At 36.3% G+C, this 15,807-nt stretch overlaps 1 protein-coding gene across 6 annotated transcripts in view; it reads right to left on the reverse strand.

Annotated features, from left to right (window-relative positions):
• The window catches only part of CSPP1 (centrosome and spindle pole associated protein 1), a 67,588-nt gene that overhangs the window by 27,987 nt on the left and 23,794 nt on the right, over positions 1–15,807 (reverse strand). For 5 of the 6 annotated variants that reach the window (XM_031058641.1, XM_031058640.1, XM_031058639.1 and 2 more), the window contains 10 exons: positions 15,646–15,747; positions 14,902–14,984; positions 12,274–12,367; positions 11,254–11,311; positions 7,468–7,658; positions 6,453–6,571; positions 5,395–5,473; positions 4,942–5,062; positions 2,812–2,947; positions 678–824 (listed from right to left, as the gene is read on the reverse strand). In XM_031058641.1, coding sequence (XP_030914501.1) covers positions 678–824; positions 2,812–2,947; positions 4,942–5,062; positions 5,395–5,473; positions 6,453–6,571; positions 7,468–7,658; positions 11,254–11,311; positions 12,274–12,367; positions 14,902–14,984; positions 15,646–15,747 — 1,130 coding nt within the window. The remainder of the gene's footprint in view (positions 1–677; positions 825–2,811; positions 2,948–4,941; positions 5,063–5,394; positions 5,474–6,452; positions 6,572–7,467; positions 7,659–11,253; positions 11,312–12,273; positions 12,368–14,901; positions 14,985–15,645; positions 15,748–15,807) is intronic. The other variant, XM_031058642.1, reaches the window with a different exon arrangement.

Genomic DNA, 15,807 nt, shown 5'->3' on the forward strand with positions numbered 1-15,807 from the left:
TTAAAGTGCAACAATTCAAACAAGATAAGGAAAAGTAGCATCTAAACTGAGTTGAGAAGACCATCACCAATCCTGGCCTTTGCCCATGCTAAACTTGGGACAGGTCTGGAGTAACACAGTGCTCTCATTTAGATATCTCACAAAACATAAGAAGATAAAAACGCATAAGTTTTAAAATATGAAAATAAATCAAAATCCTTAGAACTTGGAGGCAGTGCATAGGGCTCCATATGTACCCAATTTACCTGTAACATTTAGAACTTGTTAACCTAGTTACTGTACCAATTTCATCTTAACCTCTGGCATACATCTGAAGACCTCCTTTTATTCCACAGTCTCACCTACTACACAGCTGTATTTTACCGTATCATTTAAAAAGAACACAAACATGTACAAAGATTTTATTAGAAAACACCAAATCTGGAAAAATAATATATTGATCCTGACTCTTCAGGGCTAAAACAGCTTTAGTTATCATTATATCTGATAAGACAGATAAGATTTTAAGAGCACACAGTGACAGCAATGAAGAAATTTGGGAAAAAAGCATGATACTGACCTCACAGGTAGAGAGCACTAACACTATCATAGGACTACCAGAAAGAAGTAAAGACTATGGAATTTTGATCACTAAAACTTATGGATAGTTAGAGGATTAATACAGTATTCTTAAAAACCTGCTATTTTATTTGTAGATGCTTCTGAGTTCTCAGGTCTCGAGGAGGCCAAATTTAGGTCAACAATAGCCCTTTTATCTTCATTTGGTCTCGGCTCTGGATTATGATATGCCTCTTCATTTCGCTTGTGCATGACATTCAAGTCCGCTAAAGGAAAGGGGAAATAACTGTTTATAGTGTTTTAATCTCATCAAGGCATGTTCACTGTAGATTCTCCAAAATACAGGGGGTTTTGACCAGATTCCACTTTTCCTGAGCATATCAGCCATGGGAACAAAAAATTCAGGGAAAGACAAGAATACAGAGGCTAAGGGTGAGAGTTTAATAATTAGGTACTATTAACAAACAGATCAAAAGATTCATTTTGTCACTTTTCTTTTGTCAGGAATGATTCTTCACAACAAGCCTCCCTTCTCCCTTGCCTCAAAATGCTATTAATTGGAAAGATAAAGAACTCAAAGACAAAACTGACTGCCAAGTCAGTGTTGATAAGAAGATATTTAGAAACCACCGTCTCTTCTATCTCCTTAAAGCTGTAAAATACTTTTGAGTTTACTATTGGTATTTTAAGTACAGAATCTCTCTAATTACTATTGAGGGAAATAAGTGCAATTGAAGCACTGAAGCATATTTTGGTTTTCATGTCTTCAGTAATAATCCAGGTGCAGATTTCAATATGTAAGCAAAGCAACATTATGCAACATTTTCATCAAAATTTACATGGTGCCTGATCAAAGATGTTAATTTCAGCTGATTTTGAAATGTTACCATAATACACTTAGAAGGCTCATCTCAAAACAAAAAAGCTCTGCACAGTTTTCAGATTACCTTTTGAAATAGTGTTTCTGATAATTATGAATTACTGTAGTCATTTAAGCACACAGATTCCGAGAACTTTAAATTCCATGCCTCTCTGTAAAGCAACCTTTGCATATATCAGAGTGTGATAAAAAGCTATTTACAGACATTTTTAAGAGGATAAAAAGACAAGTCACACCACATTAAAAAGACATGTCAGAAAGCATGTCCTGTTTCACAACATTCAACTCATAGCTTATCCATCATGCTGCCAAGATATGGCGGGAAAAGTACTTTACATATTTAATTCAGGAAAACAGGGTAAGAAGCTTCTCTCTCTTGGTTTCTCATTTACAGACAGAGATAAACTTCTCAGCAGTTGTGTGCAGAGCTCAGGTCAATATGAGACCTTTACATTTCCAGTCACACCACTGCTGAAGCCCAGAGGAAGAAGCCAAACCCATAAATACAGTGCCTGAAGTCAGGCAGTATGAACACCTCTATCTGCCCTGAGGATAAACACAAGCTTGGATCCTTAATACAAGCTTCTAAACTTTTAACTTGGCCACAAAATCTTTAAAAAGCATTTAAACTTTACTCGCTACTCTCAAAATATACTATTAATTTTGACATATGTTGCCCAGGTGTCATACAACTAGAACAAATTACTTTTGTATATAAACTGTTATCCAGTAAATGTTAAACAATTTACTGGAAGGGTAGATGAACAACCTGGATCATAGCTGTCTTCCAGCTCCCTACTCCTATCTTGTATAAAAGAGCACTTGGAAAAAAGCAAGCCTTATAAAACATTACTGCTGAGTGCTCTTTATATAACCATTTACCAGCAGTGTTACTTTGGGAAGTATAAATATTCCACTTAGCTTTGTATATTTATATAAACACATTTCCCTTTTTCATATCACAAATAGAGATTTCTAAGCCTAGAAATCATTTTTAAAAAGAAAAAAAACTAAAAACCTGTTTCCTAGGACATGCTAAATAAAAATCTTCACAACAGACTTTAGCATATTTGTATTACAGATGATTCTGACAGCTTGTTTTCCTCCTTCTCCCTTTACAACTGCATTGTGTCTTCACTTATAGTTGACACATCCTGTGTTTCCCATTTTGTTTGGATTGTACTCTTTGAATGATTCCACAGAAATCAAAATAATAACTCAATTATTCCTGGAGTGCATCTCCTTGAAACAAGTCTTATTTGTCAAGGGCTATCAGTGTTACAAAACAAGGAATAATATGATTGAATGGAGCCCTTACGAGAGCAAGAAAACATCAGGCTTGAAAAGACAACCCACAATTTTCAAAAACATACTTATCAGATTTCCTTCTGCATCTTTGAGAGGGGCACCACCACCACCTTTTCCCCAGGGATTGTAATTCTTCATTTCTGCTTCTAACTTCTCCTTCTCCTCTCGCTCTTGTCTGCGTCGCTCTTCTCTCTCTCTTATCTAAAAACAATCCAACCAAAGATAGTTCCACAATAATGTCACATTAAGTAGAAGTTGAATAAAAAGTTAGCAAAGCAAACTGAATGCTCTCATTATCTATTTCCCTCATCTAGATCAAGAAAATCCAAACAGTTCACTGTCTACACTGCAGACAGTGCTGCAGTGCAATCACGTTCTGTTGTGCTTGTCCAGTTGAGCATAATCAGAGAAACATACTACACATCATAAAACTTCCAAGTTACAGAAATGTCCACATGTGACAGTTGCACTAGATCAAAAGTTCCATATCTCTGGATCTTTGACTGGCTGAAAATTAAAAAGGCAAAATTCTACAGTATTATTACACTTGCTTCTCTCAATTTAGTATGTTTTGTTTAACCAAAACTTAGACTGGACATGACTCCTAATAATAAATGCCTACACAATTCTATAATCACTCATAAAATACTTTTCAGTGGTAGTTCACTGTGATCTATGTATGAACACAAGAGTGTTCATATGCTTTGTTCTTCTTTTTCTTCAAAATAATTTATGTAATTAAGTCTTCTAATTTATAGAATTTATAAAGTGAACAGCTGTTAGAAAGTCCATCTTTTACTCAAAGCTTTTAAAATATTAACTATTTTATGTATTTGAAATATATTAATGTATTTTTCTTAAGTTTATTTCTCATGTGCATTAAAAAAACATTTCATTAGATAAATATAATTAGATAAAACACTATGAGGGTGGTGAGGCACTGGAACAGGTTGCCCAGAGAAGTTTGGATGCCCTATCTCTGGAAGTGTTCAAGGCCAGGTTGGATGGGGTGTCACACAGCATGATCAAGCAGAAGGTGTCCATAGCAGTGGGGTTGGAACTAGATGATTTTGAAGCTCCTTTCCAACCTAGGCCACTCTATGATGCTATAATTTATCAAGTAACCCCAATTCCATAAGAGATATAACAAGTCAACAAAGACCCATCTAGCCCCTTCAACTGTTTACAAAAATCATCAGTCAGGTTTATCTATAGCAAAAAGAAGAATATCCTGATTGCTTTCAACCATAATAACTATGAAAGGTTGTATCATGCCATGTTATTAGACCTTTATGTCATATTATGCAGTCTCTCATATTGCAAGGTAATACTTATTTAGGACTATAGTGAGAAAATTCCTTCAGAGAACCATATGTACAGTACCTGACACTATTCCTAAATGGTTATTATATCCTTTATTTAACCTTGGTTGACAGCCTTTCCTTTATCCCTTATGCACAAACATAATTAGAACTACAGTATTTTTACAGTATTATTTACCTCTACCAAGGAAGTACATAAAAAATAAGATAAGAAAATGTTTAGTGTGCCTGAACTGAGTACTAGGAAAATTTCTGCAAAAGTAACATATTTCATCATGGTCAAATACATTTCATAACTATAAATTCCCACAAGGTGCAGCAGCAAAAGGCCACTAAAGTGAGTATAGGACTAAGGTGTCTACTGGAACAGGAGACACAAAAAAATTGTCTAGTCTATCAAAAGAGAAGCTAAAAAGAAATGAGACACCACCTACAAACACACTGGAAATAAACATTTGGCAAACCTTTGAATTAGTGTCCAAATGATCATGAAGAACTTACAGAAATTAGACTGTTCCTAATAATTATAGCAATAATGGAATATCAGAACAATACAAGCCATTCCTTTTAAGATGCAGGTTCTTATCTTCATGAAAATAATTATATAAAGATACATGCCTGGAACTAATCTGTTTGCTCTAAGATTCTTAACATTCTCTCTGCGTCTGACAAAAAATGTGAGGAGCTTACTGTCCACCTGAAGAGCTAAAACGAGCTAAAGCAGAGTCACAGGAAGGAAGTGATGAAAGGAAGGAGAGTTAAAAAGCTTTTTATTTGTATGCTACATAAAGTTCTCTGGAAGAGTACTATAGTTAAAACCATCATAAGTCAAAAAAAAAAGAATGAAGAGTTAGAAGCTTTATCACTCAATACCTGCTGTTGTAATTCTTGTTGATAAGATAACGTTGCCTCTTTGGAAGGCTTTGTTTTTTCTTCAGAATACATGCCTATGCTTCTTTGTCTGTCTCCTGTATTCCTCTCTCCAATGTTGCTTCTAAATTGAAAAATCACACATATAAAAGGAAAACATCACAGGGTCCAGACGGTGGTAAAAAAAATTTTAAAACTCCCTTCCTGAAGTATTTAAGAGCTGTTGTTTCCCATAGCCTGGCAGTTTATAATCCCAAACAATCCATATGAAAATAGCAGTTCACTGAATTATTCTTTTATTGTCTAGATAGAAATCCTCAATTAGAAGTTGAAGAGCTGTCTTTAACATGTTTTCTTTCAAAGGCATATCTGTTCTCAGCAAAATATTACCAACACACAAAAAAACATCAATACAGATAAATAAATACAAAGAATACAAATATAGATAATACTTACACAGGCTGCTCTACTGGAGCTTGGCCTAAAGGAGGATCCAGACTAGATGTGGGTTGCATTCCCATCATTCCTGTACCATCTGCACAGTAAAAAACCAAAACAAACCATATTTTAAATTTTGAATGCTCAGATATAAATATTTGTCATAACCTAAATAACAGAGATCACTACTCAAACTCTGTGAGTATAGAACAAACTCTCAGCTTCTATTACAAACTCAGCTAATCCTTAATGCCCTCTAAAGCAAGAAATACAATGCCAAGGTACAAATCTATTTCTTAAAATCAACTAAATCCCTTTAGATTTTACAAATTACCTCATTAACATATGCTACATCAAATAAAGTTAAATTACTTGCTTAATGGTGACACATCCTCATTCTTTCCAAATGTCATCCAAATCAACTAGTAAAAGTGTTATTTTTCTAAGTTTTTTCTCTTTTATTTTACCTTTTCTATGAAGATAGCACAAAAAATTTAAAGTATTTCTGTTTTTTTCTCTAAAAAATAAAAAAAAGAAAAAAGAGAAAAACAAACACCACATAATCCAGTCCCTCCCTACACAAATCACAATAGTTTCAATTATGAAATCATCATCAGCAAAGTACAGACAAAAAAGGAGTTCTGAAATATAAAAGTAGACCACTTCATATATTATTTTAATATATTTAATGTATTAATAAATATCTTTAAAATATTGATAATTATATCTGAAATTGTAACAACACCATAACATGTAATTATTATTTAAGTGATTTTAGGAAATAATGTTTTAATTATCAAAATTATAAAGAAAATTATCTGGAAGGAGTAACAGCAAAAAATCTGAGACTTGAGCTTGTTCAAGTGATGAACAAGATTTCAGGAAGTCACAGCCCTTTCTGTTGCTGGAGAAAATCACTTCATTCAAAAACAGTATTGAAAAAAAAAGCCCTTTTCATTCAATAAACATCTTAAAAATGGGGTTACTTTGCTGTTACAAGTTCTACATTGTTCATCATTTAACTAGATTAAAAGCAGTCACTCCAACAACCAAGCCACCTAAAATCATCAACTTACAATATGCAAGAGCAGGATCCAAAGGATTCCTAGCCCCATAAAAGTAATAAGCATCATCATAAGGTGTTTTATAGTTGTCTGTCAAAACTGGTGGTGGAGGCGGTGGCAACGGTGCAAGCCTTAAAGAAAAAAGGGACACAATTCCTTGGTTTGTTGTGCAACTGAAAAGATATCATCAGATGAAGTGGGGGGAGGAGAGAAGAGGGAGGGAAAGAAAATGAAGCAGGGATGGGGATAGAAAGAGAATTCATTATGGAAAAATTCTAGATTTAGTTCAGCTGAAGACCTCTCAGTGGCATCCAGGAACAAGATGCAGTAAGTCTCAACAGGGAATTAACCTTCCCTGAGGGAGTGGTACATGAACCCAGACTATTCCAGAGATCTAAAGAACACAAAACAAGCACTCCTTTAAGTGGCTCAGTTAATGGTACTTCCTGGCTGCATCAGTAAAGAAAACAAGGCAAGATCTGGTCAAAGGGTGAATAGCACAGCACAGCTTCAGCCACGTGCCTGGAGCTCCTTCTCCCCCTGAACAGTTCAGTCATAATCACAGCACCCAGTGGAAGCTGTCCTTGCCTACAGTGCATTTCTGAGCTCGGCCCTGGGAGACTGATTAATTAATAGGAGCCAAACTGGCGCCACACCAGCCTTCTGAAAACATAGACTCTGCAGGGCATGGGCCCAAGCATTCTCACAACATGACCCAGTATTACAGACATGGACATAATTTCTACAGTTCAACCTTTATCCTACACAAACATCCACTATGAGACAGCTGCCTTCAGAGATAATCCAGCCTCCATGGATGCTTTCAAATAAACTATGAGGAAACTGACATTAAAAGTTAATTCCACTGCAAAGTAGTTAGTTTTCTGTTAATTATCAAAATATTATTGCTATCTTCATCAGCTCCTTGGAGAAGGATCACCAGTACTACTGAGCTCTACCTCAGCAGTAATAACATGCTAAACAACAATCTTATTTAACATGTAAAATGAACATGATGGTGAAGCACCTGGGAGCCAGCATTTCCCCAAGACTGCTGACTAGACCCCTCTGAAAGTCCTTATCACTCTGAGAGTCTTCATTCACTGGAGAGGCTGAACGGGCTGGCATTGGAGTCTGGAAAGCCACCCTGGGCCTTTCAGGAGGTACCTTCTCTTCAAAAGCTCTTGCTGTGAAGCCAAACTGCTTCAATCTATCTGGCTGAAGGAAAAAAAAAAAGAAGTAGTAAGAAAAAGAGAGAGGAAAAAAACCAAAACAAAACAGTTGCCTTATTACTAGGAAATATTCTGAACCTCCATTTACGTTGGGTTAAACACTTCACTGGATCCCAACTTCCAAATTTCAAATTCAAATTTCAAATATTCAAATTTCTAGTAACTGCATATTTTTTCTCCCAGTGATCTACTGGGAATCCAGTATTACATGGAAATCAAGGAATTTTATCAGAGATTTACAAAAAGCAACCTTATCATTGGTTTCAGGAAGTATATAAATCTAGTTAATGTCTAGAAAAAAGAACATTTCCAGAGGTGTCTGTAGAACAGTTTATCAACAGCTGCCAATTTTCCACAGTAACAGTATTTTCATATTATGCACAGAAAAGTTTCTGAAATCCCTCCCTTCCACCCCAAGATTGAAATAGCTCATAATCAGTAAAAACTAAAATCAAATACACAATGAGACTTTTTCCAATAAACATTTCCTTCAATACCATTATTTTACTTTTTGAATTCCTTTGATCTTATTAATTTTTTCAATCACAAAAATTACAAGTTTTTGGAGGGAGTTCTTTTTAAAACAGAAGTAGCAAATGTTTATTGATAACTGTCAGCCTCAGAAAAAAGTCAAAAGCAACAAGCAAATAATGTGAAGGCATGCAAGTCAGTTTCAGAACTATCCTATCACACCCAGAAAGCCCTTACAGCAACTGCTCTGCATAACTATTCTAATGTTTGTTTAAATAATATATTAGAAGAATGGAAAAAAAATCATACACTGTATAAGTAAAAGAGATTTTGTTCTGAATTTATTGGTCCTAATATTGAAGTTCTTCAACTAACATGCATTTGGAGAAATACCCGAAACCAGCTACATATTAAATATCTACCAGAAAACCATATACCCTACAATATGGAATTATTTCAACAAAAGATTAAATCTTTACCTCCTCATCATTTAGCTGCAAGACAGTGTATACAAGGCAGTTAGTACTCACCAATCAAGGAATACAGTGTTTAGACACAAATTCTCAAAATCTACTAGACATAAATATTTGCTTATAGTATTTAACTTCAAATTTCTAGATGTGAACACAGAATTGCATAACAGATAGTAGCTAAAGCAACTGAATTTTATAAAGCAGTCTACAGACTTTTTGTCTTTTCAAATCCGATGTCTTGAGCTGCAGAACTTTTAAAACAGCCTTTCTCACTAACAACTTTAATATGAAAGCATTCCCAAAATCCCCCAGATTTCAGCTCTACTGCTGATTTCAGATGTGACTTCAGTACTCAGTTCATCCTGGGGATTGTTTCAGTTTAAACAAGCAGCACATACAACAGTCTACATTTATAGATTCTTAATCAGGCATTGCTATTTAACCAACCTGTAATTAATCAAGAAATGCACCTAATTAGAATCTCTCCCTGAGAGGCAATTTAAGGCTAACAGTGACTGATGCCTAATGAATGTAGCAATTCAACTTAATTGAAGGCTTTCAGCTAAATTAGTGCTTTTAAAACACTATGCATGCTGTGTACTTGCTCTAGATAGAATTTTGTTCCTACAACAGGCACTTTGCAGACTCTGACTGAGATGTGTATGGTGTATTGAGTGCTGCAGCACAGCATGCTTCTGCATAGTCAGCTTTGATTACACTGAACTGTTTACACTGACCTTGCAGCCTGCTGAGCCAGAAGAGCCAGCATGCTCTGCTCAGTTCTGCCTCCTCCCAGCTGTACCCTCTATTCCTCTCTATTTCACCATGTGAATCCCTGATCAGCCAGCTGACCCCTCTATACCAACTAAAGCAGCAAAAAATATTCAGATTTTTGCCAGATAACCAAGCTGAATGAGTTTGAAACGGGGACCAAACAAGCATGTCAGACACTTTATGCAGTGAAGGCAGGAAGATGCAACCAGACATGTTTTTCTTCCCCATTTAGGAGTAAAAATTTTGATTCAGTTTCATTGCTTGTCTCTGTGCATTCTCTGTCTCCCAAGTGTCACAGAAAGAAAGAAATGGTTTCACAGAATATTCAGAGTTGGAAGGGACCCACAAGGATCTGAGTTATAGCATCTTACAGCTAGCTATTCACCCACCTTCATTTTCTAGCAATTTCTCCAAAAATGGCACAAGTTTCAATCTGTGTCAAAGCATTCCCAAAAAGAGCACTGGTGATAATTTAAACCAGTAACCAGTTAACTTAATAACCAGTCTATTCTTGCTTGAAAGTTACCACCCTACATCCTAAACAGCACATCTCCACCATACCCAACCTGCAATGACTTTGGGCACACAGCAAGTACATGCAAATCACACAAATTCTGTCAGTCTCTGCAAGACTATCAGTCTCCTAATGTTGACAACTTACTCCTGGATGCATGCTAATCAAAATTCTTCATGTAATCATCACCTTACTAAGGAAGTGGAGACAGTAGAAACTCTGCATTAAGTCTTACAAACAACACAATACCAAACAACTTGCTTTTTACAAAATCCTATAAAAATGCTTGTAATCCTAAACAGTATATTGGATCACTTAAAAAATTACAAATTTTAAATTAAAAACTGTTGGAATGAGATCAACTCATCTGCAAAACAACCTTTTTTTTTAATACAGAGAAAGCTTTCTGCAGCATACTTTGCATTCCCCAAGAAAGGTTACTACTGTGTGCATTTAAGAGGCTACCACTGGACACTAAGTAATTCTTTCCATGATACCCACTGTTGGTACAAATTTCTATTTGGACACAGCAAAAGAAAATGCTCCATAATTTCCATGAAAATATTTTCCTCTGACTCTGAAAGTATGTTTAATGACTTACAGCCTGTGCTGCTTTTGGCTGGGGAAGAGTTAATTTTTTCACAGTGAAGGGGGTGGGGGGTGTGGGGCTGTGTTTTGTATTTGTGCTGAACACAGGGTTGATAATATAGAGGTGTTTTTTATATTGCTGAGCAGGGCTTACACAGAGCCCAGGCCTTTCTGCTTTTTCTGCTGCCACACTGGTGAGGAGCCTGGGTGTGGCTGGGGGGGCTGGGAGGAGACACAGCTGGGACAGGCAACCCCAACTGACAAAAGGGATATTCCAGACCATAGGACATAAAGTATATAAAGTGGGGGGAAGAAGGAGGAAGGGGAGGATGTTTGGAGGGATGGTTTGTCTTCCCAAGAGGTGTGATGGCTGAACACCTGCCTGTCCATGGGTAGCTCTGAATTCATTCCTTTCTTTGTTTTGCTGGTGTGTGCAGCTTTTGCTTTCCTTGTTAAACTGTCTTCATCTCAACCCTTGAGTTTTCCAGCTTTTACCCTTCCTATTCTTTCTTTCCCTGATCCCACTGGTGAAGAAATGAGCAAGCAGCTCCTCGTGAGGCTTGGCTGCTGGCTGGGGTTAAACCATGACACAGCCTCATCATCCTGAGCTTCAGTTTTGTTGTACACTGATGCCCTATTCAATAGCCCAACATTTATCATTTTATAGAAACTCCACAGAGGTATGTGACTAAGCAACCACACTGTGCATGTGAGAAAAAAATAATAGGCTATATAGATGAAAGAAAATCCAAATTTATTACCTGCTTTTCTGGGTCTTGAACTCCAGAAGCAGCAACTGAGAGCTCAAGCTCCTTCTCACTGTTTTGTTTTTGTAAAAAAATGAATCAAATCAGAAAGCAATAACAACTATATTAATTCTTTCAAAGCACAAATTCACAACTCTGTAGTTAAAAGAACTCTAAAAATACAGGATAACAGAAGACAATGATTCCACTTGAATTCTTCTGCAATCAGGGAAGGAAATTATATAGTATTTGTAAATAGAGAGAACTCTCAAGAAGTATCTGGCTATCACCCATTTCACCTAGTAAAAATCCAACTACCATAAAAGGAGAAACCACCACAATTCTTTTTTACTACAACTTTTCAGGACATTCCTAAAAAATTTGTCTCTATTCACAATCAAGAAGTTAACATTAAACACATTGAAATGTATTATTTAAAAGTTCAGCAATAAATACTGTTTTGAAATTTCTGGGCTCAGGTTTGTTCTGCATGTATAATTTTTTGTCACAATGAGACTGTCAATAGTAACCAATTTTTAATTCCTTATCCCTTCTCTAATATTGCTGTGTGGTTTTATGTATCCAGACTATAATTCAGTAGATAGTGACTAATAGGTAAAGAAGAATTAATATTTTATTACTCTGCATAAGCCAGATGATCAAATACTTTAAAAATGAAAGGTTGCTTTCCAAAATTGGAGGGCAAAACCAAAATAATTTTCAACTTTGCCAACTACTTAGGAAATCCTGTACCAGCAAAAAAAGATAACTTTAGTTAAAGTTTCTTTACCTTAAGAAACTAAAAAATCAGTTGTAAAAATGAAAAAGTATCTGGGTTTTCTTTGTTCCACTGAAAGCTTGTGAATATGTTCATTAAAAACTAAAGCTCTCATGACAATGAGTTTAATTAAATGCAGTTATTACTCAGCTGCCTGGAATCCCTTAGTTATGAAATTGCTTCTTACCACACTGAATTAATGGAATGCCTTTGAATTTCAGCCATTATCTTTTAAAAAGATAGCAACTTTCCATTACCGTCTCTTATTGCGCTGCTGCTCAGCCATCTGTTCCATCAGTTCTTGTCTGTATTTCTCCTTTCTCCTCTGAAGAAGTTCTCGGTCCTGACCACCTAATGGAAATGACCACACATTTGTGTAAATGTTCCACAAAGTACACTAAAGGTGCTGGACAAAAACATCGCCTTTCAGTCAATTTAGAAACTGAAACACAGCAGACTATACAAACACTGTAGCTCTACTGACTAAAACAAAAAAGATATCTAGCTTTAATAGACAATTTGTTTGGAGTATGGTGATCAAAACTACTAAAATTTTCATTACTATTTTCATTATAATTTACCTGGCTTTGGTAGGAAAATATAAATTTTCCTAATTTATAGGAAAAGGAAGCTATAAATTTCAAAGCTATTTAGTACAACAGCAACTAAAAAAGTAACTTAAATTTTAATATTTTTTTAGCTAACGTTCACCTAAGGAAGATACACTACAGCACTCCAAAATTATGAGGCACTGCTCTGCATAAAACTGAACATCAAAACTGAAGGGAGTCAAACCCATGGGGAGGAAAGCAAATGGCTCCACTTTTAGGATGGTTTCCATGACTACTAAGAAATAGCAAAGTACCAACAGATGTGTGTATGTAAAAGGAAACGGTGACAACAGCTCACATAGATTTTAAAGAACACAAAAAACTTTTCGTTTGTGGTGGTTCCCCCACAATAAGTGCAGAGGTCTTCTATTATTTTAAAAACAAACCTCAAAAAACATTGGCAGCACTTTCTGTATTGTATGACTATCAGACACAAACACTCTCAACATACTCTGTACACAAACTGACTGGACTTCTGATGAAGTAGACATGAATAATAAAGAGAAGGAGCTGGAAAGAAACTAAACCAAAAGCCAAATAAGCAACAGCAACAAAACCTGACACAGGACTAACTGATTTTTTAATTTTAAAATCAAATTTGTGATTTGTAATCCCTGCTGTGCTGGGACTACAAAGTGACCAGAATGTGTAAGATAAACTCATGTTTTGTGAGTTTGGGGGAGTCTGAAATCACTTCCCATTTTAAAAAAAATCAAGTTTTAATTTACCTAATCTTTACATAACATAGTTTACAATACTCTTCTAACCAGGATGCTAGGAGTACAAATTCACACCTCTGTGTCCTCAAGTTACTTCAAATGAGATGACTGGGCAGACCAGAGAGTGACCCCTATTACACTGCTGGTTTAATGCTGCCTTTAAACAGTTCCAAAAAACTGACCTGCTACATATAGCTTTGAAGATCAGGTCAATTCAAATGAAAAAATTAACAGAAATTATTCTGACAACTGTTAATCTATCTTGCCATAATTCAAAGCTAGCATGCCTTCAAAAGCTCCCGTCCGAAGAACTACTAAAGTTCTTTTATTCTTGCCCTACATTTTCCTGAATTCAGCTAAGAATGCTATGTCTTCACCAGTATTTCTCTCTATCACACTCAATACTAGTGTTTCCTGATAGATTTTCTGGCTACAGGAGAGATAACCAGAATAATTTTTCACAGTACCATTTCTCGTATTTCTGCAATTAAAATTCACTGTAAAGCTGTGTCTTTAACAATACAGAGGTTAAGATTTCTCCCATACTTCATTTTGGAAAAATAATTTAATCACTTCTCCAGGCCTTAAAATATTAATGAAATCTAAGAAGAAACTTGGGCTCTTCAAAATTAATTAGTAAGTCAAAAATTCATTAGTAAGTTGCATAAAGGGGGAAAAGAAATATATTTTGCTTTAGCTTCTCTATGTAAATAATACTTATTTACCAGTCTTGGAGACAACTAGCAAAAGGAAAAACAAATGCTCATTTTTCTAGTTTTTAACTATTCACATGGAGAAATAACATATTGTCCTAGATTGCAAGGTAATGTGTGTATTCTATTTGCCACCTGGCAGAGGTGTGGCAGTTATCTTCTGTTAATTGGGCAGTTTATCTCTTCCACAAACCAATCCTTCCTCCAGGAGATATCTTCTGTTAATGGGCCACTGAGTGTCACTGCGCGACTGATAAAAATTACAGCATCCCCTTGTGAGAAGCTCTGCCCAGGAGGAGCCAAGCATTCCTAACTGGATATAATCTGAGATTTTGGGACACCAGGACAGCCTTTCCACTGGATTCCCAGAGGAGCAGCTGCCTTTTCCACTGGATTTCCAAAGGAAGACCAGGCCCATCTACATCACCGCTGGATCTTCAGAGGAAAACTCCACCCTCCAACAGGATCACTGCTTCAACAGAACCACACCTGACACTGCAGGAGGACTGCAGCCACCATTCCAACTGGACTGCTACCAACACCCTGACCAAGACGGTGTCAGGTTGTATGTATTCTGACTCTGTCAGTGGTGTTTTGTATTCATGCATTGTTTATTTTATTTTTATTTTCTTCCCTAATAAAGAACTGTGATTCCTGCTCTCATATCTTTGCCTGAGAGTCCCCCTTAATTTCAAACTTATAACAATTTGGAGGGAAGGGGTTTACATTTTCCAGTTCAGGGAAGGCTCCTGCCCTCCTCAGCAGACACCTGTCTTTTCAAACCAAGACACATATGCAAAGGAAGTCTAACTCAGTGTTATTAGTGAGGTTTTTATACATACCAAGAACAAGGCCTGTTGCATACCGCCTTTCACCTGCAGACTTCTCCTGTTCACTAGCTGAAGAACTAATCTGTATCTGATTTCTGGCAAAGAAAAAAAAGAAAATGGAGTGATCAAACTCAAGAATTTCCCACACAGTCTGTGGGAGCTATGACACACTCACTTGCATCACTATGTGACACATTTGTGACAAACAGTTTTCCTACAATCCAAAGAAATATCCCAAGCAAAAAAAGAAACTGCTTGGCAAAAAGGCACTTCTCACAATTCCCATTTGCCTGTGGTTTCTGAAGACATCAGAAAAACTGACTCAGTTGAGCACTTCACCCATGCTGACAGCACTTCACCCATGCTGACAGACTGAATGGTGCCAGTCAAGAGTTTATCTAAGGACTTTACAAGTTTTCTGCTTCTGCCTCACCCACTTAGATCATTTCAGGGTGTGCAAAACCAAGAAAAGAGGAAGAAAAGAAATGTTAAAACTACTATGAAAACAGGATTCCACAGCATTTGACTCAATGAAAGTCCTCTGTTGGAGAATAAGTGCTCTATTAAATCAAAAAGAAAACTGGCATGTAAGCTTCAATGGCCATTTTCAGAGGAAACATGTCTTGTTATACTATATTCTAGCTGCAGGAAAAACTATCAGGCATTTCAGACAATGTTTTGGGATTTGAAGTCAGCATTTTCAGCTCACCATGATTTTGCAGTGCAATTATCAGAAAAGTACACCATATACCACACCTAGAATCTCCAGTTCTTGACAACGGCCGCACACGTGCTCTCTCCTTTAATTCATCTTCATAATCTGCAGGTACATCTCTTACCATTCCATTCAGATAGGGCCTTAAAGAAATAAAAAATACTCAGCTATGCTTGCCCAGAAACAGCCTCTCTGAAATGGAA

This window comes from Geospiza fortis, unplaced genomic scaffold (assembly GCF_000277835.1).
Source record: "Geospiza fortis unplaced genomic scaffold, GeoFor_1.0 scaffold121, whole genome shotgun sequence".
Lineage (NCBI taxonomy): Eukaryota > Metazoa > Chordata > Aves > Passeriformes > Thraupidae > Geospiza > Geospiza fortis.